We start from the raw sequence: 27,715 nt of genomic DNA on the forward strand, positions 1-27,715 counted from the left end.
GGTCATTTTAAAGGTTGTAAAAGAGTTTAGATGTTTAACTGAGTTACAGGTCTGATGTAAACAGTAAACATACTCAATTTAATATGTTATATCAGTAGACTAAAGCATGTATGTGAAACTTATTATTTTTAACCAAACTAGGCCCCGTAGGGGTATTTTGGTAATTTCACATAAGCCGAAAAGCTCAAAACTGAAGTCTGAGTTTATCAACCTTTGCTTACTGTTGAAATATTATAATTTGCCTCTTATATCAGTAGGTATCAACCCGGGTATGTGCAATATGATTTTAAAACATACTATGCGTTAAAAACGCTAATTAAGGCGATTAAGGCCATTTCCGGGTTCGATACTAAAATCTGATATTTTTATTTTTCCAGATGGCTTAAAATAATTTATTTATCATATGTGATCAGTAGCAAAAGGTTTGGAGTCGTTTAGATAAGTAAAACTCATTTTATGGCCCATAAGGGCAAAACCGACAATTACCGGATTAAGCCTGCGACTATGAGTTATGCTCAGCCTAAAATTGATTAAAAATCTATAAAATCCCAAAATAATATATTACATCAGTGGGTAAAAGATGTGATACCAAAAAGTATGTTTAACTAGGCTATACGCTAATTACGCCATTTTATTATCATAAAGCATTAATTTTGCGATAATGAGCATAACTCTTAATCTACAAGTCAAACTGATGTCAAACTTTGCATACAAGTCTATATATCAGTAAATAAGGTTTCTACACTTTTACATTTTCATAAACCACGTTTTAAGGTAATAAGGGCATAACGGTCAACATATGAGCAATTAACGGAAACATGCATATTAATTGGATAACTAATGAACCAAGGTGTATAATCACAGAGGGTTGTTCTAACATGTAACCTAGTCCAATTAAAGCTCTGAGGTATTTCTAAAATATGCCTAAACGGGTCAGAACTGAAAGTCAAAGTGAAAGTCAAACTATATGACTTTCGGTTCCGAACCGGGTCTAAACATGAATTTGTCGGGTTGAACATGTTTAGACATGTTCTTACACTTATTACTAAGTTATAACAATGATCCAACAGGTTGTATATGATCTACAATGTTAATTATGCATAAATGGCATTTTAGACTTCCTGTTGACTTTTTAAGTAAAGGTTTGACCCGACTTTTGACCTGGTTAGAGTGATGATCAGGGGAAACCCTTTTGAGGTTTTATTACCCACATAAATACCATCTTATATCTACTTTTGATTCGAGAATTGACTGAGCCATTACTTATTAATCTCGAAGTCGAACCGTAATTACGACGGTTTGACTTTTAGCTAATAACTAAGCTAAAACTTAATCAAGAAAGGTTAAGTCAACTTACAAGACTCCTATGCACGAAATGTGATCACTTGAGAGCAGACTTGAGCTCCAGAAATGACCAGATTGCTTGAATGAAGGTGTGAAGGCCAATGTTGCATATCATGGGCTTTATATAGTGGAATTTTCACCACAATTTGTTGACACATGGTTCTACTAGTGCCCACAACTAATCAACACTTGTTGCTAGTGCTTAGGGGGTGTCTAGGGGTCAAGAGAAAGGTGGAAAATCGGACAAAATCGATCAGGTTGCACTTCAGCAGGCAAAACCCAAAAATTTCGGAGCTGGGCACCCGTCGCGTGACGCTACCCCCCCGTCGCGTCACGCTAGGCCTAGTCTGATCAGCACTTTTGATTTTTTTTTTGCGATTTGATCCTTGGCTCTTCAAAATTCGATTAGGCACTTGATTCTTGCATTGTAAACCCTCGAAATTGATCTACAAGGGCCTTAAAACATATACCCACTTTGTTAAGTCCCCGGGTAACTTTATTGTTACCCGAAAAGTCCTAACTTTCAGCGTTTACGTTTTAACTCTTCGCACACGAATTTGATCATAACTTTCTCATACGATAACGAAACTTTACGAAATTTAAATCGTGTATTCTAGTGAGCATAATTATCGGTTACAAAACTTTGGGTTTGTTAAAAGGTCACTCAGAGGTATAATTTAAACATGTTGACACATTTAGTCCCTGTAGTTTGAAATATCTCACTTTTAGCTTCGTATGATCCATGATTTATTCGTTTGAAGGTATGAGCATCATGTAGGGTTAATGTACATTATATTTATTCACAGTTGACACTTAGAATACGTATATCCACATACTTTCCATGTTTGTCAACTTTAGTCCTTTTATAATATTCTTTCACACGTTTTAAGCATATGACACGTGTCAACATATTATAGGACGTGAATTTTCGAGGTGTTACACTAGGCCACCAAAAAAAAGTGGGGTGTGGAGGGGGCGTGGGCTAGCTGGCGTGGGTTGACATTTGACAGCTTTTTTATTTTAATCATAGAATTTAATATATTAATTTTAAAAACACCTATTTAATTAATATTAAATAACTACTACAAAAAATACATTACATTACAAAAAAAAAATCAATCATCTTCATCTTCGTCTTCGTCTTCAGTGTTGTCAAATCTAGGAAGTGTTGGAACATGTTGTACCAAATTAGCTCGAAGATGTGCATTTATTTGTCGTGACTCGATTAGATTTTGGTTTTGCATTCTCTGTTCGTCACTAATGTCTTTGTTATTTGATTAGGTCTCCTCGGGATAATATTCAACTATTGCCCGACCTTCATCTTCTAAAATCATATTATGTCATATGATGCACGCGTACATCACGTTTCTTATTTGATCTTTTTGATACAATCGACAAGGCATGCTCAAAATGTGCCACCTTTTCTCCAAAACACCAAATGCTCGCTTGATGTCTTTGTGTGCCGTCATCTTAACTTTGTTAAACTTTACTCTTTTAGGATCTAGGATTCCATCTCTTGAAAAAGATTTCACAAAAATAGTCCACCTAGGGTAAATTCCATCAACAAGATAGTACCCATGAATGTATTCAACATCATTTACAAAAAATGTTCCTTTAGGTCCAACACCATTTATCAGATCATTGAAAAGGGGCGAGTGATGAATAATGTTTATATTGTTATGTGAACCTGGCATACCAAAGAATGCATGCCATATCTAAAGATCTTGTGATGCAACAGCTTCAAGCATTGTAGTCGGCATTCCATGATATCCGCTCGTGTGAGAGCCTTCCCATGCAGTTGGACAAAGTTCCCACTCCCATTTCTTATAGTCTAAACTACCTATCATCCCGGGGAGACCATGATATTTAGCGTGATGTTCCAAAAGTTGTTGCATATTAGTAAATGTCAGTTTTCTCAAATATCTTTTCATATATAGTTCAATGATATAAGCACAAAAATTGTGAAGACTTTCCTAGCCACCCGTCCCGACATTTTTAAATACTCATCCATTATGTCGGAACTATTCCCGTAAGCCAATTGTCTTAGGGCGGCCATAACCTTTTGCCACGTGGTAAATCCTAAATTACCACGTGCATCTGGTCTTTGTCGGAAAAAATCGCAATTATCCTCTAAAGCCTTTGATATTTTTAAAAGTAAATTTTTACTCATACGAAAACCCTAAACATTCCTGCATCATACGTTGGTTCGGGTGACAAATAATCACTTACCAGCAAATCGTTAACGGTTTCGCGTTCACGAACGATATACTTCCTCCGTTTGGATTGGGGTTGGGAAGTCCCTTCTTCTGAATCTTCAACGATAGCTTTCAGGAGTGTCGCCACTCTTGATAATAATATTTCTGCCCCATCGTTCGATGAGGATGGCGATTCATAACTATCTGACGAATCGCTTGAACTTGAAGAATTCATTGTATAAATTTTTTTGGGTGATGGGAGGTGGTTTTTGAATATTTGGATAGTAAAAATAGTAAGAATTGTTTGATTTATTTAGAATAAAAGTTAAAGAATATCTTTTTATAAAAAAGACGTTGGTCAACGGCTAGCCCAACGGTCACATGAATTTAGCCAATCCCAGCCATCCACGTCTGCGCCCCAACCCACCCCTCGCCAGGCTTCATAGCCACGCCAGAGGGGCAATGCCGCTACCCAAGATGGTCCGGTGTGGCTAAAGCGGCGTTGGTTAATTTGGTTCCCACGCCCCAAACCCAAACCTACACCCCACGGTCTTCAAACATTTGATTCCAGTGCCTATATATTCTCTTAGTTTTCCAACCATCACTTGCACTTCTCCATTCACATTTCATTCTAAGGACTACGGGCAGGTTTGGCTAAGCTTTTTTGAAACAACTTATTGACTTATTGGTTTTTTGAAAAACTCACTACGGAGTGACTTTTTGACTTATTGGTTTTTTCCTCTCACATACACCCTCATAAACATCATTTTGGAGCTTATGACTTTTCAAAAAGCCAATAAGTTAATAAGTTGTTTCAAAAAGCTTAACCAAACATGCCCTACATTCAAACATTTGAAATATGGGTAGTGGTAATCAATTTCCAATGGTACCAATAGGACCTTCAAACCCTAGACGTTTAAACCCTGCACCTTCAAACCCTCCACTTACAAGTCACTCAAACCATCGACACTTACGCTCTGTTCCCGAGTTAACTTAACGAGGGATAAGAAAAGAAAGTAAAGGTGAGAAAGGAAAGGATGAGAAAGGAAGAAAAAAGATGTCTTTCCCACCATTTCCTCCCAAATCGAAAGGAAAGAAAAATTAAAGAATTTAGCCTAGTTTTCTTTTCATTTCCTATCTTTTCCTTCCTTAAATGAAACTGGGGAACACGACATGTTTTATTTTCCTTTCTTTTCCTTCCTTAAATGAAACTCTGGAACACAAAATATTTTTAGTTTCTTTTCCTCTCCTTCCATTAGTAAACTCTGGAACACAGTGTTAAACTTTGCACCTTCAAACCGTTTACCTGCAAACCCTCCACATGCTAACCCTCCACTGTCAAACACTCCTCCTCTTTCAACAGATGAACAAGATATATGGACAGACGAATAATGGAACCGGGCGTTCGACTAAGTTTTTAATGAACTACGAATTGAGGAAGGGTTTTATGGAAGATTTGTGAAAAGTAAATGTATTCATGACCTGCTTTTGATAAAGTTTTCCAAATCCAAAACCTAAAATATTTGAATTCGGATTTTGGTTCTAGAAATTCCAAATTCGGATAAACGTATTTCGGTAACCCGAAAACCAACTCCACAGTTTAGTTAGTTGTGTATAAGTAAATGTATTAATGACCAGCTTTTGATCCATATGAATGCCAATCACTTTCACCTTTTAACTAATTGTCGATAGCGGCTGGGCTAGTCTTACTGGGCTCTCTTAGGAGGCCCAATTGTTATTCCTGATGGGCTACATGTGAAAAAGGCGGGAAAGGTAGAGAACCTCCGGATCGTCTTCTCTGCAGGATCATTAATGACCTGCAATAAAAGAGAGAAACAAACGGCCGGTAAAGTACAAGGTAAGTACTTACCTCATTAATGGCGAGAACCATTCCTCCAGCAAGAAGGTGGCACGTAATTCATGTGGTCAGAAATATGAGTTGGCACATAGGAGACCGTTGGGTCGATTAAGGGATCTCAACAGCTTGATATGACAATCTTGCTATATATAAGACACTGTCATGATCATTCATGGTATGCATTCAATACCTTAAACATTTAATCACACAAGCACCATAACTTCGGACATTTTTCGAATCACATTAAATACACTGAGTGTAGGATTCACACCAGGATATTCCGGCGACTCCAGCTCGTCGGAATAACTCCATATTTCTGGCAAGTTTTCTTATTCTCACGTTGGTGCTTGGTCACGGATCCCCCCTTCGGGGCACTCCGTGACGAGGCTATACAGTGTTCTGTTTTGTAGGTTAAAAGGAAGGCCCATCGGAGCGTTGACGAGTCTCATTAACCTCCAGGCGGAGTTTGGGGATTCGACACTAATGTTTGTGTAAACCATAATATAGTTTATAAGTTTTGTTTTTTTTATATCTTTGGCTTTTTCATTTTTGAAAGTATAATTTGGAAACCATGATGGAATTCCTTCCATCTAAAGTGTATCAGAAATACTACTGTTACATACATAAACTATGGCAACCTATCACAATTCAGATGACAACTGAAGGAAACTTACTGCTAAACAATCAAAACTTAGTTGCAAAGTCAAAATAGACACAAACACACACACACACACACAATTAATAAATCAAAATATTACACAAAAGTGACGCCTTAAAAAGTAAAAAAAAAAAACCACATTTGAAAATTTGCATACACTAAATATGTGGTCCGAGCCCCTTTCTTCCGCACCATATCTTTCAATAATCTAAAACACCACCATTTTGGTGAATTCACACAAACACCAAGAAATACGGTATTACATACAAATTTTGTTCTAATTTTAGAATGTCTTCAACATCATAAATACCACCAAACACATTTTTGCATATCTAAACATTCAATTCAAACCCAAAAATCTAGTCACAATCACAATGGAATTCAAATCATGTCTGGTTTTCGCCATTTTTATGTTCATAGCCATCGCGCAGGCTGAAGTTTTCGACATTACAAAAAAATACGGTGCTAAGCCGGACGGGGAGATTAGTAAGGTAAACAATCAAACACCACCATGTTTCTTGAAAATTTGTCAGTTTCTTAAATAATATGTTTCTAGGCCCTGGCTGATGCATGGGCCGCTGCATGTTCGGCACCTCAACCGAGCCAACTGCTCATTCCCAAAGGCCGATTTTGCTTGAATGTGATCGAGTTTAACGGACCATGCAAATCTCCTGTCGAGGTTAAAATCGATGGAACTTTAATAGCTCCTGAAGATCCTGTGGTCATTCCAAAAGGATCCCAATGGATCACATTTAGCTATATCACTGGCTTGAAAGTAACAGGTACAAAAGTATATCAATGTATAGATTTTTATAAAATATAGTTTATGTCATTGGCATTTAATTTGGCTTGATATTTACATGACCATAATATATTTGTTTCAGGTTCTGGTACGTTAGATGGTGTTGGAGGGTCCATGTCATGGTCAACGGACGACCCAAAAACAACCGTTGAAAAAGGCTCACCCCTTCAATATGTATGCATATCTTTACGAGTAATTTTTTTTATATTTTTATGTTATCTAGATTACTATGCTCTCTTCGTGTTAAAAAAAAAAAAAAAAAGCTTTTAAACCGAGGTCAGGGTGAACAAAAAATAATAAATAATAAAAAATAATAATAATAATTTGTTGGATTTTATTTAAATAATTATGATTTTTTTTAAAAAAAAACATGAGTTAGACCCCTTAATTGTATACTGACACTAAATACTTTATAATGACCGTCGAGCAATCTCTCTATCCCTTTGGATACATATAGAGTTATCCCACCTTCATAGACACTACTAATAGATGTGCTGCGAGTGAGATTTTATTGGGTATGTTTGTTTGTTATACATGTGTAGTTAAATTTGAATGAATTCATGAACTAACAACCATTATAATGTGTTTAACTGAGGCAGAATCTTTTCTTTAACTTCCTCAAAGATTCTTCGATTAGCGGAATAACTTCAAAGGATAGCAAGAATTACCACGCGAATGTGGTGCAATGTACGAATGTTACGTTTGAAAATTTCCGTGTTAGCGCACCTGGAGAGAGCCCCAACACGATTGGAATCCATGTCGGGTGGTCGAAAAACATCAATATCAAGAATTGTGTTATAGGAACCGGTGATGATTGTATCTCAGTTCGCGATGGAAGTTTAAACGTGCACATTGAGGGAGTGAAATGTGGTCCGGGCAAGGGTATTAGCATTGGAGGTTTGGGTAGAAACACTGGTGAGAAACCGGTGGCAGGAGTTTTCGTGAAGAACTGCTCGTTTTCGTCCACACAGAACGGTGTTTGGATTAAAACATGGCCCCATTCACATCCATTAGATGTTTCCGATATTCATTTTGAAGATCTTACCATGGAGAAAGTTGACAACCCTGTTTTCATTCAGCAAGATTATTGCCCTCATATCGAATGCAAAAAAGATGTAAGTATATATCCCGACTAAACAAATGAGTATCATTGACGATCCAACTTATTTTAGTGATGGATCACCGATGGACTTTCTAGCACAAGTTATTGAGGGATTTAAAAAACAAAATATATTTCTTTTTGTAAAAGATTTCGTCGCTGATTTTCCATCGATAATACTCATCTGTTGCGGTATGTGCATATAATGCATATATGTGGGGGCCATCGAGGGCAAAAGTGAAAGTGCACTAATTTTAACGTTATTTTACTAATTTGGTGAAAACAACGTAAAAAACTGAGGACGGTTAATCATGAATCATGTGGTGGCGTTGATAGCTGAAAGACAAAATGGTACATGCACTAATCGGTCTTTGTCCCGATTGTTGAGTGTTATGTGCCTTATGTCCAAGGCTTGATGCAAAACTACTATCGAGCCGGGGGTCTCACTGGAAGTAACCTCTCTATTCCTACGGGGTAGAGGTAAGGCTGTCTACATCTTACCCTCCTTAGACCTACCTTTGCTTTACTATTGGTGGGATTTACGGAGTATGATGATGATGATGTTTGGTAGCGTTGCATGCATGCATGCATACAAAGCTATCTAACTCTTTTGCATAATACTATTGCATGAATAAGCACACAAAAATCATAACACAATATAACAAATTAACTAATTACACACACTCTTTTTTACTAATACATCTAATTGATTATTTTTTCTTGTGTGTGGATGATCATACAGAGTCCATCGATGGTTAAGATTCGTGATGTTTTCATCAAGAATGTTAAGGGAACTTCGAACTCGCCGGAAGTTGTGAAGCTGAGATGCAGCAAGGCTGGTAAAGGATGTGAGAATGTGCAGATTTCTGACATTAATTTGAAATATGATGGTCCTGCAGGCAAAGCAATTCAAGAATGCCAACATGTGAAGCCGGTTTATACCGGCCAACTTGTTCCACCAGGCTGTGCAAAGTCTTTTGAAGTGTAACTCAAAGTTGAAGGTAGCTGTATAAAGTGACCGTTTGCAGCAATCGATCAGTTAGAATAAGAATGGGTCAATTGGAGTCCAAGTTTTAGGATCGTTTGTTGCAAAATAAACGTGCGGTCCTTTTTTTTATTTGTTTAGTTTTCTAGTTGTTTGTTTGCCTGTTTAAAGGATCTTGTTATTTAATAATATATGCACTTTTGGCAAAATACAAACCTACTTTATACGTATATATTCTAACATTATGGTATAGGGCCACAATACGCAAGACCGTCTCATAGAATGCCAAGACTTTCGGGTGAGGATAAAATATGGGCTCTTAAAAAATTCGGTCACTCTGTCCATCTAGACACATTTTTTTTGTTTTTTTGTTGGCAATGAGTTTATTTTTGGGCTTCCCAATGGTTAGTTGACTAATTGGGTAAAGTCCGTTAAGTGATTGGGTTTGACTTTCTAGTTTAAATGGGCTATTGGGTTACCTAATGTGTTTATTCGGTTTTTAAATTTATTGGATTTGAATTTTTAACTTAAAATTGTTTTTGAATTTAATAACATGCTTTTATCAGGAAAAAAAGTAATGAGAAAAATGCCCGGATAGTCCCTGTGGTTTCGTATTTTTTCACCTATAGTCCCCAACTTTCTAAAATTACCTGAATAGTCCCTAACTTTTCATTTTTTGTTCCCGGATAGTCCCTGGGTCTAATTTCAGTTTGTTTTCTCTGTTAAGTGGGTGTGAAATGACCAATTTACCCTTTCCTTTAAAAGGCCAAACCACAGGGACTATCTGGGGCATCTTCTTCATTTTTAGAGAAAAACCCCATCACCACACTTCATCTTCAACCTCCACCCACCATCACCCTCCTCCACCCTCCACCATCACCATCGACAATATGTCATCATCATCAGAAGTAAATAAAAATGAACTGAAAAGGGGGAAATGCATACAACGGTCGACACATCAGTCGCCGCATCGACCTCGTAACAATATTATATAATTTCGAATCAGGTACAAAAGAAAATTAAACGCAAGTTTTTAATAGTTAACTTCGTAACAATATTATATAATTTTGAATCAGGTACAACTACCATTGACCTCAAAAGTCAAAATTGAATCTATTAGACGAACATATCATCAACCAAGGGGGAAATGCATACAACAGTCGAAAGTTCAAATTAAGAACATAATCAAAGCACAAAAGAAAATTAAAAGGGGATAATCGGCTGACCTCATTGAAGAAATTAGGTACCTCATTGAAGAAATTAGGTAGGGTTACCAGATCATTTTTCTAGCGAACCCAGTTATAATGGATAGTTGTAAATGAAGCCCATAAATAATTGAAACTCAATGCGGCACCAACAAAAACACCAGCGAACAACGACAGGATTCTTGATTTATAAGAAATGTGATTCTTTTTCATTATATTTTATATGATCAGAGGATCTCGGAAACCAGATGAAACCCATATGCATATGGTGTGTGCGAACATAGGAATGGTGTGGTGGCGGGTTACTGGTAGGAAAAAGCAGTCGCCAATGCTTTCCGATCACCGGTAGACAGCCGATGTTTATAGGAAAAATAAGCAAATCATGATAATACATAATTCTTTGCTATGACCGTCACCTGGTTTTGAACATCGAAATGATAATACATAATTCTTTCCTTTTTACCTCCGATCGGCCAGGTGTGTCGGATCACGGAGGAGCTCCGGCGGAGCCGGCAACGACATTGTACGGATGACAGATGATGATATTGTCGATGATGATGGTTGACGACGTCGCCGGTGGGATTCCGCAGTGAGGCTCCAGTGAGCCCTTTTCAGTTCATTTTTATTTACTTCTCAGATGATGATATTGTCGATGATGATGACATATTGTCGATGGTGATGGTGGAGGGTGGAGGAGTGTGATGGTGGGTGGAGGTTGAAGATGAAGTGTGGTGGTGGGGTTTTTCTCTAAAAATGAAGAAGATGCCCCGGATAGTCCCTGTGGTTTGGCCTTTTAAAGGAAAGGGTAAATTGGTCATTTCACACCCACTTAACAGAGAAAACAAACTGAAGTTAGACCCAGGGACTATCCGGGAACAAAAAATGAAAAGTTGAGGACTATTCAGGTAATTTTAGAAAGTTGGGGACTATAGGTGAAAAAATGCGAAACCACAGGGACTATCCGGGCATTTTTCTCAAAAGTAATACTGTATATAGATATAAAATATAAAAAAACTTCGAATCCTCTGAGAGAGTGGGCTTTAGATGGTCGCTCACCCTGTCCCTCGTTAGGGTGGGCCCTGACAACCTATTTAAGGGGGCTGTTTGTTTACCTTTTAATGAGGTTCTTAATGGTTAGACTTTTTACTGGTTCAGCATTTAATGGTTCAGACTGTTTGTTTCGCGAGCAAATGTCTGAATGGTTCAGTCATTTGCCTCTAAATGGTTAAGTATTATACTGAGTCTGAATGGTTAAGTCCTCTAATCTAAATCGGTCAGACATTTGCCTCTGTACGGTTAAGCATTATACTGGCTCTTAATGGTTCAGACCTCTTACTGGTTTAGTACTTAACCATTCAGAAGTTGCCAAACAGCCCCTAAGTGTTTATGAGATTCTCTTTTGGAGGTAATGAGTATTTTCTTCTATTTGGCTTTATTTCTCACAAAAGAAATAAAAAAGTTTTGATAAGTTTACGGGTCATTTAGTTCGTGGAATTTAAAGGAATTAAATTGGAACTGGAAAAAAAATCATCAAAAATTATATGGAGGATTTAACTTTCCTTCACTAGGGTGGAGGATTTCTAAACATTCCAACGAAATGTTAGAACATCACCAAAAAGCCCATTTGTCGTTCTTGTCTCCTCTTAATTTCTACGATCTTTGATTGATTCAAAAAATAATTTATCCGATAAAACAAAACAAAAATCTTGACATTAACAAATTCTTATAGAAATTGAAAGCTGCGAATTCATCCATAGTAATATACTATGGTAACAACAAATAATTTCTTCTATAAACAAATAAGGGCATTAGCAAACTCAAACAAAAAGCAAACAACATATATCCACATAAGTTATTTTTAAGAAACCATTGATTCGACAAAAAACCATTGTTTTTTCCTTGAACCCATAGTTGATGTGTACTGATTTTCATTGAAACCCAGAGGCCAAAACCTATGTTCACAGTTTATTCATTGAAACCCAGAAATGATTTTTATTGATTTTCCACCAAAATGACCCGAAACAGTGAATCAAGCAGCGATAATTAAACCCAGGTCTAGTTCTAGGCGAATTACCCCAAACTATGAATTAAGCAGCAAATCGAGTTGTAACTTTAGGAACTAACCCAGAATAAGAGTTATGCTCACACATGTATAATGATTTTGTTTCATGACAATGGGATAAGTCTAAAATAGAGAGCACCATACACACCACAACAAAATGGTGTGGCCGAATGTAAAAATTGAATTGTGCTTGAGATGGCGCGGAACAATTTGAAATAGAGGAAGACTGACATTCAAGCTAGTGCAAAAAAACATTCTAAACATGGATGATGGCGAACCCTTGTGAAGATGCCAACATATGGAACATGAAGAATGCAAAACCAACCCATCGTCACTTTTTCCAAACAAAGTAAACGACAATCTTAGTATGTTTGGTTTGTTGATATTGTATAAGGTTAATTGATAGATATATTGTACTGACTTTGTCACAATAGATTCTCGGAAGAAAAATGAGTGTCAATATCAATACATTTGGTGCCTTGATGTTGCACTGGGTAAGATGACAGCTAGACGTTACTAACGTTGTCACAATACGCAATTGACGCACAAAGTAAATGACAATGAAGCTCATATAGTAGATTGTGCATCCAACATTTCTCAATGAAAACATCTAGTAACTTGGTGATATCTAGCTTCTAAAACTAGAACGGATAATAAGATGTCCCTTAGAAGGCCAAAATAGAAAGTTATCTCCTAATTTCATAAGTTATCCATAGGTGGATTGATGAGTATTCAGAAAAATTCCCAAATCGACATCTACATTTCACTAAAGACCAAAAGTGAATAATGCATATATATAATATAACGTAGAATACACTTGAGGGAATTAAAGTATGATTCTCTTGAAACATGCATATATAAACAAACATGTTGAACGACACACAAGATGTCTTGTCTAGTAAACGTTAAATAACATAAGAACCATTTCTACGATGCATAACAATTGTTCTAAAATCCAGTAATGTCCATACAGGTGTCGAATCACTGTTACAGTGCAGAGGAGTTTGTTTAAAGCCATATAAAGGCTCCTGAAGGCAAGCCACAAACCTTGGAGGTTGGTGTGTGTGAATTAGATCTTTCTCAAACTATTAAATGTTCACATAATATGAGACCGACATATCGGTTGCTAACATCTGTCACAAAATAATCAATGGTCAAAATCGGTCCCTAAAAACATTTGTAAAACTTGAGACCGAAACATCGCCCTAAAAGTAGTCGTAAAATATTCATTTGTCGCAAAACTGGATTAGCCACGGACATTCAGTTCGTTATTATGAAATTAAAAGTATTTTTGTTTTATATGGACATTCAATTCGTTATTATGAAATTAAAAGTATTTTTGTTTTATATTAAGTGATCTAAACTGAACATAGGGATGGAAATGGAAGTCACGACGCAACTTGTTGTTCGCCTACTTGTCTCTCTATTGTAATTGAATCATTTACTTGCTTGATATATATAAAAAATAACTAGTTATATATATGATTATTTATGCAACGGAGTTTCGGTCGATATCTATCTTGGTTCCGCATGGAAACCAAAAGAAATATATGCTTAAAAGAATATAAAACATGTTTTTATCGAGTGAAAACCATAAAAATAAAATTTTAAATTAATTCTCGATAGAATTATAAACTCTATCTTAAATATAACTTTAATGAAAAAGTACCTTAAACTAAAACACTAAATATAAAGAAAAGTAAAAAAATAAAAATAAAAATAATAAAGTCCAAAGAAAAATTCAAGAAAGAAACAAAAAAGCAAATAGGATGAAAACACTATTCACACAACTTGTTAATTGTAATTTACGTCAAAATGTAATCCAATTGAATTTATACTAACACGTGTATAAAAATAAGCACATAAGAAAACATTTACGACGCGTTGCAGTGGTGTCGGAACATAAAGTGACTCAAATTTATACTGTCTAGTGAAAACGTATTATATTTGACCTAACTCATTTCCGAACAAAATTTACGTCAAAACGTAGAACAACTGAAAACATACATAAAAATAAGCAAGAAAATGTATTATATTTAACCCTACTCATTTTCAGGAAAAAAATTGCGTCAAAACGTAGACCAACTGAAAAACGTATATAATAATAAGTATAAAAAACATATTATATTTGAGATAACTCATTTCTGAGAAAAAGTTACGTCTAAACGTGAATTAATTTGAATTTATACCAATATATACATAAAAATAAACACGTAAAACTTGAATACAAAGTTTTTAACACTAAAAATTGAAAGGCATAAAAAACGAAAAAGACAAAAAAATTTAAAAGATGAAAAAAGACAAAAGCAAAAAAAAAAGACAAAAAAAAAAAAAAAAAGGTAAGTTACTGTACATGCCCTTTATAAATGTAGGATATAGAATAGAATAACTAGTTATATATATGATTATTGATTAGTGTGGAGTTCTTTTTCAAGTTTAACATGGAGCATGAGATAACAATGAAGAAAACAGTTCCCTAGATAATAATCAAGTGTTATAATTGTTGCATTCAAAGCTAAATAAAGGGTTATTAGAGCATTCACATCCAATCCACTAAAAATATACATACATTCCACTAAAAAATAACTTCTATATCAATATATTTCCACTAAAAACAAATACTTTTTCTCTCTCCTTTTCAATATATATTACATTTTTTCTCTCCTCCACTCACAACCACTTTCAATATATATTAAAAAAGTATAGGGGGTGAACAGTGTCCCCCCAAATATACAGATGAACAGTAACATTTTCTCTCTCTTCCACTCACAACCACTTTTTATACTTCTTATATTTTAAAAACCCCCCACACAGATTTTGATGGTTTGAATGAGAATGCTCTTAGATTTTTATAATCTTAAGTTTTACCTGTTGGTTGATAATAAGCTTAACTTTAAAAATACCCTATAACAATCCTAACTTGTAAGAATTTGGCTCCCATCGATCATTTTCAAACTGCAGTGCACTTAATTCAATTAAGGACGCCGCAGGTGCACATGAATCTATTAACGATGCCAAATTCTTATATGTTATAAAAGGATCAATGGGGGCCAAATTCTTACAAGTTGAGATCGTTGGAGAGAATTTTTAAAGTTATTATTATCAACCAACAAGTGAAACTTAGGATTACTAAAATCCAATAATCCCTAAATTAATAATTACTAGGTTTCATTCAAGCCTTTTATTTTTAGAAAAAATATAACATTTATGAAAAAAATAAAAAAAATCAAAATAATGAAACAATAATGAAAATAAATTGAGCCTTAGTTAAAAATAAAATTATGGATTGGAAGAATATCAGAATTTGGTTATTATTTCGTAAATGTATTTACACTAGTGAAATTCCCCGCGCTATGCGGCGGGGATTTCGAACTTTATCGATTCGTTTTGTTTTGTAACGGAATTAATACGGTACAGAAACTCGATATACTAACCGAAAGAAAAAACAAAAAAAAAAGGTTGTGCCATGACAAAAACAATATCCACACATAAAGAAACACATTACGTCTAGTAAGGTTCAATCCGCGCTAGGGATGAGCACGGTACCCGTTCGGTACCGAACCGGTACCGAAAGTACCGGTACCAAAAAACAGAGAAAAATGGTACCGGTACTTACCGGTGTTTTACCCGTAAATACCGGTACCGTACCGGTACCTGCACCAAAAAATAGGGAAAATGGGAACAGGTACCGATACCGGTACCGAATATACCCGATACGGTACGGTTCGGTACCGATTCGGTACCCGGTACAAAATGCTCATCTCTAATCTGCGCTACATTGTAGGAAGAAGAAGGTATGTTAAAAAAGGTATTTGTTTTAAAAGATTTGGTTATAAAAATTACAAATTTAGAAGCAGAGAAAACAACATAAAAGTGAAAAAAGAAGAAGGAATAAATCACGGAAAATATTATTAAGAATATTAGACAAAGACAAAAAAATAATAAATGAAACAATTTACTTAAACTTTTATTTGGTAGTAGGTAATAAAAAAATGTCTTTCACATGAAGGGCTTCGAACCCGAGAAACTCACTATATTTGAATGTTCATACAAACAACTACAAACAATTGAACTGTAAAAGTTTTTCTTAGTAGTTTGACACAATGATAACTATAATATATACATAAAGCAGAAAAAGAAAAGAAAGAAACAGTCACCTGACACGCAGGTGGTGTACATGCAACTTCACAATGTTTTTGTATGTATACATGTCTATTTAACTTTTTAATACTTTTGTATTTACCATGTCTATTTAACTTTTTAATTCTTTTGGAATTGTGATAAAATTTGGTGTTTTTTTTAATAGAAAAAACATGTCCTTAAGAAATTGAAGCTTCAAAATGATTAATCAAAAACATCTAAAATTAGTACTATTATTATGCATATGTATGTGTAGATGTAACCAAATGTATTGTATGTTCATATACGGAAAGGTTAAAAATACATAATCTCTAAAAAAAAAGAAGTTATAGGAAGAGTATCATTCTAATGATATTAAAACCGTTTCTTCAAACTCCACGATCTTAGATTTTAGATTTTATTTAGATCAATGTATCTTTTTATTTAGCATTGTGTTTTTTAGTATTTATCATTGTGTTTTTTTTTCATTCATTGTGTCTTTTTTTAATAATATTGTGTTATATTTGTGATTCGTATAATATTTTGTAATTCATTGTATCTTTATACCTTTCTAAATTTAGAACGTTTTGTAAGATAACTTTATTCCGTTTATATATTTACATAAATTCCTGTAAAACAATTTTTAGTTGTGATATATGATGTTTTCTGAATCGATTTTTTTATGTTCTTCAATATATTTACAGAAAAACAAATATACATAAAAGGATAACTGAAAACTAAAGTTCCCAATAGCAAAAATAGTTTCATATTTGAATCAGTGGACCTTTATTATGGAGTTGCACACATGTTATGTTATTTTGTTTTATATATTAAAATTAATACTAGTTCATGAACTCGCGTGTTGCGATGATAATATAACTTTATTGGTTCGTTTTATTATAGTATCTGTATAGCAAATAAAAGATATTGTAACATACGTAATTTTATATAAGAAAAATGAAAGCTAGACGCCATTGATAACCATTGTAGGTTAAAGTGCATAGAGTATTGATAACTTTATTAAAGTTAAAGGGTTGTAATGTAAATTTGTTAAAAAACAAAATATTTTTTTCTTAAAATTGTAGGGTGACAAAAGACAAAAGTTGTGTAAATGAAATTATTAAGTAAAAAAACAAAATTATGAGACAAAAGACAAAAGTTATTTACTACTTTCAAAACTCTATGCTTATAAAATTGTAAATCACTATTAACAAAAGTTGATAAATGTTATTTTACTAATTTCGTGAAAATAACGTTAAAAGAGAGGGATGGTTAATCATGCATCATGTGGTGGCGTTGATAGCCGAAAGACAAAGGGGTACATGCACTAATAGGAGTTTGTCTCAATTGCTGAGTGTTATGTGACTTATGTCCAAGGCTTGATGCAAAACTACTATCGAGCCGGGGGTCTCATTGGAAGCAGCCTCTCTATTTCTACGGGATAGAGGTAAGGCTGTCTACATCTCACCCTCCTCAGACCCTACCTTAGCTTTGCTATTGGTGGGATATACTAAGTATAATGATGATGATGATGACGTTTCGTTCTAAATTTTGCGAGTTAACACGACGCAACGTGCGTGTGTGGGTGAACGTTTTACATCGTCTATTTTTCCCTGTTTAACAGGTTTAATATAACGTGCGGGTGCTAGATCGACTTAGTTATAACTAAAGAATCTCCGCCGCATTGCGGCGGGTCGCAATCCTAGTTAGTTAATTAATTAATTAATTAATAATTAATTAATTAATATGTTTAGCAAAATCATTAATTTATTAATTATTGTGCTCTTTAATTGTAACTTTTGTCTGTATTGTTGTACAAAATATATTATTTCCATAGTTTTTTTTTTTTTTTTTTTTTGAAAATTAACTTCATTAAAACAAACAACACCGACCTAAAAGGGCAAGAAGCCAATACAAGACACACCCCCGATCCAAACAGGCAAGGAACCAGACAATTACAACATGTACAATGTATATTTACACCAGTCCTCCCATTGTATGAATCTGAACGTAGACCTATTCTTCAACCACACATAGCTTCTCGATTTGACTTCCCCCATAATGTCTTGAGACGAAACCCTTTTACTTTCGAATACCATCTCATTCCTATCTTTCCAGATACACCAACATGTTACCATGATGAGGCCGTGGATGATCCTTTCCTTTTGAGCTTAATTAGTTAAGAAAACTATGTGCTTCCATTAGATCTCTAAATGTAAAAACATATAGGGGGGAATGTTGCACCAATCACTTAGGGCCATCCAAATACGATTCGCGAAAGGACAAGCCGTAAACAGATGCTCACATGTCTCTACTTCCTCTTCACAAAATACGCAAGTTGTCGAATCACTATCGATATAAATGGAATGTTGAAAATAAATGGACATAGTGTGTAGCAGAAAATACGCATTTATATTGGATTCTAAATTGAACACTATAGATATCTATGTATATAGAAATTTTGTAGAAGCTATAATTGTTTTTATATAATATATGCGTGTTGATACACATGTGCGTTTGAATAATACACATATGTAGGACTGTAGGTTTAATATGAAATGTGATAAAGAGTTCTAGTAGGTGCAAATGTAGAACTGTAGGTTTAATATATGAAATGTGATAAAGAGTTCTAGTAGGTGCAAATTGATAGGATAACCGATAGGTGGATGTCATGAGGAATTAAATATTTTACAAAAATAAGTGGTGAATTACTATATAGTATTTTCAAAAGTCTGTTAAAAATAAATTCTATTAAATTGATTCCCTCAGAATGATTATTTAATAAACATGTAAGTAGCTTATAAAAGTAGGGAATTGGGTAATTAAAGTAACATGTAGTCAAGACTATAACGTATATATACATTTTACATGCACATACTCAATACATTGCACTTGAGTGACCCTATTGTAATGGGATCATTCTTAGAGGCCTCGCGAAGCGTCCTTCTTTGCTCGAGGGCCACCCATTCTGTTATAGCTTATTAGTATGAGTCATGGGTTTTGTTCTGTCATGAACTCATCGAGCGAGTGCTTGTAATTCTCAACCAGTGATACACCAGTGCAACCACTTCTATCACACAACTTTCTTTACTCGTTGAGGCTCCCCCCGATGAAGTGCAGGAGTTGCCAGTACACCCAAGTGATTCAACACACTTGAGTTGATGTGATCTTTTAAGGCATTTGGCATAGTATGACCTTATGACCAATTCAATCGTTTACATGATAACTCTAATCCTAACTAATCTAAAACCAACAACTCCAATCCTAACTATCTAAAACCAACTATTTTAATCCATTCGGTCATATTTACACAGTTTACTATTGATTTTTTCATATGCTAATTTGCAACCGGATCCATTAACCTAAATATTAAAAGATGAACAAAATAAACAGTGGCTTCTGCATGAGTTTTCTCACATGTCTTATAACAGGCAGTTGAATGCTGCCTTTACAATTTGGTTGCCACAATTCATTTTCACACCCAAACAGATAGAGAGAGAAGGAGATGCGAGAGCGGCCAAAAACCGACAGTTCACTTGCATCAATAACGGTCAAGAATCGTAATTTTAGTTTGGTAAGCACTTACAAGACTATATTTGATCATTCGAAAACATCATTAACCGATTTAATCAATCAACTTACCAATTTATCATTTTATGTATTTCCTTCTTCAAAATTTGTAATTTAAAGATTAAAAATTATATTATTTTATCCAAATCATTTCAAAATAATAATTAAAACCATTTTATATTCCGCCATTGAAGGCCCTCATGTCCACAACCCCTTTGTCTTGTTATGTTCCGCCATTGAAGGAGAGACCAATTCGAATAATACCGTACATATATGTTTTAAAAAAAATGTAATTCTATTACTACAAGTCTCAATTTTTAGTCCACAAGTTTCAGTTTATTCGTCATGGAGATCGAAAAAATATTGCAATTTAGACCGAATTCAAAGGATGACTTCATACTGCAATTATCGTGATCCAGAAATTAAGAAATTAAGTGCCACCACAAATTTTCTGTTTTTCAAACTTTTATTTCTTCATTTAGAATTTACTTTATACGCTTACGTTTTTTTTTTTTTTTTTTTTTTTGAACGGTTACGTTGTATGAACTTATTTTACTATATACTTTTTAATTTTTAATTTAATATAAACACATTTCGTATGAACTTATTTTACTATATACTTTTTAATTTAATATAAACACATTTCAATTAAACTATACATAAAAACTTTACAAATGTTATTGGTAAATAACAAAAATCCTGAATATTTATTCAAATATTATTTTAATAACCATTAACAGAAGAAAATAGCCTCCCGTGATATTTCCAGTCGTATGTTTTGACTAAAAGAAATTAATTTTATATTATATATATTTAACAAATCACGTGAATAAATAAAAATCAAATGAAAAGCACACCTTAATTAAGAGGTAAAAAAACAAAAACTAGAGTTCTCATTTTAGTCCCTGTGGTTTGGTCCATTTTGCTAGTTTCGTCCAAAGGTTTTATTTTTCTTCTGTGGGTACAAAAAGATTTCACCGTTGCCATTTTAGTCAACTGGGTTAACTTCATCCATTTTTTCTGTTAATGAGAAGGGCAATTCAGTCATTTTATATGGCCAAATTGCGCTTCTGGTTAACATAATTACATTAAAAATGACCGAATTGCCCTTCTCGTTAATAGAAAGAAATGGATGAAGTTAACCCACTGGACTAAAATGGCAACGGTGAAATCTTTTTGGACCCACAGACGAAAAATGAAACCCTTGGACTAAACTGTCAAAACGACTCAAACCGCAGGGACTAAAATGAAATTTAACTCAACAAAAACTAATTTCTAATAATACATACGCGAAATATGTGGTCGAGCCCATTTCTTACTCGCCTATATAGAAGCAACCACCTTCTCTTTTGATTTTATAACAAAACAACATTACGTACAAACACCAAGAAATCGGGTGTTTCATACAAATTTGGTTCTATTATTAGATAATCTACAAGATCACAAATACATTAAAATATCTTTTTGAAGATTTGATCATTCAATTGATCAAAGCCAAAAATCTAGTCACAATGAGATCCAAATCATGTCTAGTTTTCGCCATTTTCATGTTCATAGCCATCGTGCAGGCTGAAGTTTTCGATATCACGAAATTGGGGGCAAAGCCGGATGGGGAGATTAGTGAGGTAAATGATTAAACAACATCATGTTTCTTTCTAGCAAATGTATCAGAATCTAAAATTTTTGGTTTCTAGGCTCTTAATGGTGCATGGACCAAGGCATGTGCTGCAACCGAACCAAGCCAATTGATCGTTCCAAAAGGTCGATTTCTATTGAACGTGGTCGAGTTTAAGGGACCATGTAAGGCACCAATCGAGGTTAAAATCGATGGAACTTTGATAGGTCCAGAAGATCCTGTGGTCATCCCAAAAGGTGTCCAATGGATTACATTTAGCTACGTAACAGGCTTGACATTATCAGGTATAAAATTAATATGGTGAATTAATTATTAAAAAATAAAAAAAAATATCTAAATTGTTTCATTTTTTTTATCAATCATTCATATATGTTGGATTTTGTTCATATGTTTTTTTAATCATTTATCTACACACATGTAAGTTATATAACTTCCACATGACTTACATTATATAAACAAATTATGTTAGATTTCAATTATTTTCTTATTTTAAAGAAAAAATCAGATGGAAAATTAATGAAGTATTTCATTATGAGTGTTCTAGCACAAAAAAAAAAAAAAAAAAAAAAAAAAAAAAAAAAACACCTGTACTATTTAGAACCCTCTTCAAGCATATGGTTGTAAAGATCCTTAATTATAAAAATTACTTAACATAATAATTTATATTGTATTAGGTTCGGGTATGGTAGATGGTGTTGGAGCAGCTATGGCATGGGCAATAAATGACCCGAAATCAACTGCCAAAAAAGGCTCATCCCTTCAATATGTATGTACATATATATATACACATATATTGTGCAATTTATTAAAGTTGAGTTTGAAAAAAATTCATGAACTAACGACCATTATTGTTTAACTAACCCAGAATCTTAGCTTTAATTTCGTCAAGGATTCTTTGATAACGGGAATAACTACAAAGGATAGCAAAAACTTTCACGTAAATTTGATGACATGTACGAATGTAACGTTTGATAACTTCCACATAAGCGCACCAGCAGAGAGCCCCAACACGGATGGAATCCACATCGGGTGGTCTAAAAACATCACAATTAAGAATTCCATTATTGAAACGGGTGATGATTGTGTGTCGATTGGCGACGGATGTGAAAACTTGAACATAGAGGGAGTGAAATGTGGTCCGGGACATGGTATTAGTGTTGGAAGTTTGGGTAGAAACACGGGTGAGAAGCCGGTGATCGGGGTTTACGTGAAGAACTGCTCGTTTGTCGAGACGGAGAACGGTGTTCGGATTAAAACATGGCCTGATTCGCAGCCTGGAGAGGTTACTGAAATGCATTTTGAAGATCTTACTATGGAGAAAGTTAACAACCCTATTATCATTGAGCAAGAATATTGCCCTCATAATGAATGCAAAAAAGATGTAAGTCTTGCAATTTGCATGCATGCATCCAAATATTTTCAGAAAACAACCATTTTATTTAACCATTAAAGGCTTGACTTTTTTAAATTACTAAATAGTCGTTTGACTTTTGTTTTTTTTAAAAGAAATAACTCAACCATTTACGTACCAATGAGGTGGTGGTCTATTAGTAAAAACAAAGCCTTTAAACGTCTAGTTTGGGAGAGGGACGTCTTCGATTCAAGTCTCAAAGACGATAAAGATTAAAAAGAAATTTGTTGTTAAAAAAACCATTTACATGTAACTTTTATATTAATTCTTTTTTACAACTAACTTTCTATATTCTATATTATTATTTTTTACAAATAATATATTTGTATTAATAACTTTTTGCTGACAAACAATATTGAAATATTATTATTTTTATTTTAAAATAATATATTTATGTCAATTGTTTTTAGTTTAAAGTAAAGTGTTTATATTTTAGCTAAGATGTCAAAATTTAAAACTAAGCCTCACTAACTTACATTTCTTACATAATTGACCTTTCATTTCTGATTTGTCGATCACGGCTAAAATACAATTAAAATATGTTTATCCCATGGTTCCAAAAATTCTTAAAAAATCTCCAAAATGTCTTATCCAACCATGCATGCATGCTTCTAACTTGGTTCATATTGATCTTATGGGAATCATTCAGACTCCATCGAAGGTTAAGGTTCACAATGTTTACATCAAGAATGTTAAGGGAACTTCGAATACGCCAGAAGTTGTGAAGCTTAGATGCAGCAAGGCTAATAACGGATGTGAGAATGTGCACATTTCTGACATCAATTTGACATATGATGGTCCTGCAGGCAAAGCAATTCAACAATGCCATAACGTGAACCCGGTTTATGAAGGCGAACTTAACCCCCCAGGCTGCGCCGCGGCTTGATCCAAGTTACATGGATATTGTAATTACTAGTTTAAAAGGTTTACGATATTCTTGTTCTTGATTTTGTTTGTCTGAATCTTAGGGCAATGATTGTTCATTTTCAGCATCATTTTCTTCATTGTACATATGTATTTGATTTAAAATTAATAATTATGAAGATCTTACACGTCCTATCATCAAAGTTTGTTGAAATATGATTTCCATCGTTTCTTTCGTTAAAAACATGTTATATATGTATTAGGGGAGTGGGGGTGGTCACTAGTGATAGAATTCCATCACTCACAAGCACCCAATCAAGTTTCGCCATTTCATCAACCATTTTTCCATCACTCACAACCTTTTTTAGTGCCATTGGTCATCACTCACAACACCCTCAATAAACCCTCACACCCCCTCACATGTTCCATCACTAAAATCCCATAACACGTTGAAAACATCACTGACTCTTGCCATAACGCGTTGAAAACATCAGTGGCGGTGGGGAGTTTGAATTCATCACTCGTTGTAAGGGTCCATCACGGAGAAAACAATCTCCACCTCCAGTCCCCTTAGAAAGTCATAGTATCTCAAAGAGTAAATTACGATTTTGGCCCCTATCATTATATCACTTTTACCCTTTTAGCCTACAAAGTAATCTTTTACCATCTAAACCCCCAACGTCCTTTTATCTAACTAGTTTGGTCCCTGCTACTAACTCCATCCATTACCATGGTTAAAAAGTGGGTCACGTGCCCCTCACATTGAGGTGCTTCAGTCAATTCACCAAATAAACAACAGGTGCATGTTCTCTCTCTACTTGTCTTCAACTACATCCACACCATCTTCTCCATCTTCAATCTTTAGACCTAAAACCGTAATTCCACCAATTCAACATCATCTTCTCCTTTTTCAATCTTTTCATTAATCATTAAAATTGATTCTATTGTATAAAAGTACGATCGAGTGGATCTAGAAATCATAAGATTATTACAATCAAAAACCCAACAGAAAAACAATAATTATTACTATATGATAAAATGAAAACTGAATGAACAGTATCATTCAGTTTTCATTTTCATTTTTATGAAAACTGAATGAACAGTATCATTCAGTTTTCATTTTAATTCTTTATTTATTAAGTGATATACCTTATATTTATTTATTAGACTATGAGGTATAGGGCGAGGGTTGGCCCATGGTTTGGATACAAATGCCTAAGTCACCACCCTGGGTGGGTTTGGGTTTCGGCATCGCCCCTTGGGCGGGATTTCAGCCCGGGCGTTGGCATGCCTAGCGGTCCTCTGTGGTCGGCTCTCATTGGCTGGGTTGGCTAGGCCATAGCGGCTAGGTTTAAATTTTAAAAAATAACCGTTTGGCGCTAGCTCCTCCGTGGCCGGCTCTCATTGGCTTGGTTGGCTAGGCCATAGCGGCTAGGTTAAAATTTTAATATTGAGCAATACCTTATATTCATTTGTTAGACTATGAGGTATGGGGCGAGAGTTGGGCCGTGGTTTGGGTACAAATGCCCAAGTCACCACCCCGGGTGGGTTTGGGTTTCGGCGTCGCCCCTTGGGCGAAAGTTTCAGCCCGGGCGTTGGGCATGCCTAGCGGTCCTCCGTGGCCGGCTCTCATTGGCTGGGTTGGCTAGGCCATAGCGGCTAGGTTTAAATTTTAAAAAAATAACCGTTTGGCGCTAGGTCCTCCGTGGCGGCGTCGCCCCTTGGGCGGGAGTTTCAGCCCGGGCGTTGGGCATGCCTAGCGGTCCTCCGTGGCCGGCTCTCATTGGGTGGGTTGGCTAGGCCATAGCGGCTAGGTTTAAATTTTAAAAAATAACCGTTTGGCGCTAGGTCCTCCGTGGCCGGCTCTCATTGGCTTGGTTGACTAGGCCATAGCGGCTAGGTTAAAATTTTAATATTGAGCAATACCTTATATTCATTTATTAGACTATGAGGTATGGGGCGAGGGTTGGGCCGTAGTTTGGGTACAAATGCCCAAGTCACCACCCCGGGTGGGTTTGGGTTTCGGCATCGCCCTTGGGCGGGAGTTTCAGCCCGGGCGTTGGGCATGCCTAGCGGTCCTCCGTGGCCGGCTCTCATTGGCTGGGTTGGCTAGGCCATACAGGCTAGGTTTAAATTTTAAAAAATAACCGTTTGACGCTAGCTCCTCCGTGGCCAGCTCTCATTGGCTTGGTTGCCTAGGCCATAGCGGCTAGGTTAAAATTTTAAAAAATAACCGTTTGGCTTGGCCAAACGGTTCACCCAAGTCACTATAAAACCCCCCAACTCCACCTCCTGTCCACATCGCTACCCCAACCCTTCACTCCACCTACCCGAACCCGCTACCCACACTTGATAACGGCACAACACGATGAAGGGCCGCCAACCCGGTGAGACCCGTTACTGGTCGGAAGCTTTCGCTAGCTATCGGCACAACGTGGGGAACGACCGGCACAATTTAAACGCGTGCCAACACAAGTGGCGCGAGCTACGACCGAAGCTCGACCGTTTTAAAGCCTACTGCGATAGCGTCCCGCGTGGTGATATAAGTCACGAAAACCGGGTGGCGGTGGCCAACATCGAGTTCCGGGGCAAGGAGCAGAAGCCGTTTGACAAGCTCGCTGACGGGTGGTCCATTGGACAACCCTTTGCGATGCTAAAAGACAAGTTTATCCCTCATTTATGTATGTAATTATCTTGAATTAGATAACTACTGTTGTCTATGTCTCAGGTACGGTTTAGCGGCTCAAATGGAGGAAAAGTGCAGCTTTGGAAGCTTTCGAGTCGAACGGGTTGAGATGCGGAGCAAAAGATGAACAAAACATAAAACTCATGCTGCCACCGTAAATTACGGTCCCACCGTAATTTACGGTGGACCTGAAATTCATTTGGCTTCCACCGTAAAGCAGTCTCTTCATACCGTAACAATTTAAAACTCACCGTAAATTACGGTGATACCGTAATTTACGGTGGAACTGACGGAATTTGTGTAACTGCCACATTAAGTGAGTTTTGATGGTGTCTTTTCATCATTCTCATCATTGGACGTTTTTGGAGCTTGCTAGGGGCGATTTTGGTGATCTTGCTTGGTTGTAAACATTATCTAAACATTTCGTTTGTGTTGTCGATCCGTATGAACATTAAACTTTATGCTATGATGATTCACCAAGCTATGTGTGGCTAAACTCATGGTGATCATCCTGAATTGAAGGTTTGTTTAAGACTTTTGTGTTTGGATTCGTATTTCTAGAATAATAGACTTGCAATGTTTGTTTGTTTATTATGGTGTGTGGATGTTTGATTGTAAATTGTTTATTGATGTTATACTCATATTCTAAACCGTACGTTCTTGGTGTCGTTGACAATCGAGATATCACGGGAGGGTTTAGGGTTGGATATTAGTCAATTGGTTATCGGGTAACAACCTCGCATTGTCATAATCCGAGTACTTAGTTCCCTTTTATCACAACAAACAATTACACACGAATCATGTCTATGTGATTCTTTCTAGTGAATTTAAACACAATTGTCCAAAGCAAACTGGAAATTTAGGATGGTCGCTTGTTCCTAATCTGTTTACAAACTACGGTCTTTGATTTGCAATTTAATTAGTTAATTTTAGTTATTAAAACCAAAACAATCAAATCTTGAATTTTAATTTCTGCATTTTAGGTAATTGTAGTTTAATTACAAAGCTATACAATCGACATACTTTCCACATACTCCCTGAGTTCGATACCCTCTTACCACTATCTATAGTTGTTTTTGGGATAAAATTTGATTGTGCCCACGACAGCACGTCACTCGCCCTGTTCGAAATCTACCTAACGCTTTAGGCTTTTTTTGTCTTAACCGACCCAACACGTCACTCACCAGCGGGGAGGCTCGAAGTCCACGTGTCAACCCATGC

At 35.6% G+C, this 27,715-nt stretch overlaps 2 protein-coding genes across 2 annotated transcripts; both read left to right on the plus strand.

Moving 5' to 3' along the window:
* The first annotated feature begins 5,655 nt into the window (after nt 1–5,655).
* On the plus strand, nt 5,656–9,110 carry LOC110929627 (exopolygalacturonase). The gene is made up of 5 exons (XM_035988153.1): nt 5,656–6,546; nt 6,612–6,837; nt 6,940–7,049; nt 7,457–7,972; nt 8,699–9,110. The coding sequence occupies exons 1-5, from the start codon at nt 6,430–6,432 to the stop codon at nt 8,942–8,944; spliced, it is 1,215 nt and encodes a 404-aa protein (XP_035844046.1). The 5' UTR covers nt 5,656–6,429; the 3' UTR covers nt 8,945–9,110.
* Nucleotides 9,111–21,273: 12,163 nt separating this feature from the next.
* Nucleotides 21,274–23,939, plus strand: LOC110929628 (exopolygalacturonase). Its single transcript, XM_022172784.2, has 5 exons — nt 21,274–21,522; nt 21,592–21,817; nt 22,208–22,299; nt 22,399–22,914; nt 23,594–23,939. Exons 1-5 carry the CDS (start codon nt 21,409–21,411, stop codon nt 23,828–23,830), a joined length of 1,185 nt encoding a protein of 394 aa, XP_022028476.1. The 5' UTR covers nt 21,274–21,408; the 3' UTR covers nt 23,831–23,939.
* Nucleotides 23,940–27,715: the final 3,776 nt, after the last annotated feature.

This window comes from Helianthus annuus, chromosome 3 (assembly GCF_002127325.2).
Source record: "Helianthus annuus cultivar XRQ/B chromosome 3, HanXRQr2.0-SUNRISE, whole genome shotgun sequence".
Classification (NCBI taxonomy): Eukaryota; Viridiplantae; Streptophyta; class Magnoliopsida; order Asterales; family Asteraceae; genus Helianthus; species Helianthus annuus.

Bases quoted from the DNA above. Each gene is read 5' to 3' on its own strand.
- LOC110929627 (XM_035988153.1), top strand. From the start codon at position 6,430: ATGGAATTCAAATCATGTCTGGTTTTCGCCATTTTTATGTTCATAGCC. The intron at 6,547-6,611 runs GTAAACAATCAA...ATATGTTTCTAG, and splicing joins CGGACGGGGAGATTAGTAAG to GCCCTGGCTGATGCATGGGC. The intron at 7,050-7,456 runs GTAATTTTTTTT...TAACTGAGGCAG, and splicing joins ATGTATGCATATCTTTACGA to AATCTTTTCTTTAACTTCCT.
- LOC110929628 (XM_022172784.2), top strand. From the start codon at position 21,409: ATGAGATCCAAATCATGTCTAGTTTTCGCCATTTTCATGTTCATAGCC. The intron at 22,300-22,398 runs GTATGTACATAT...TAACTAACCCAG, and splicing joins AAGGCTCATCCCTTCAATAT to AATCTTAGCTTTAATTTCGT. The intron at 22,915-23,593 runs GTAAGTCTTGCA...GGAATCATTCAG, and splicing joins ATAATGAATGCAAAAAAGAT to ACTCCATCGAAGGTTAAGGT.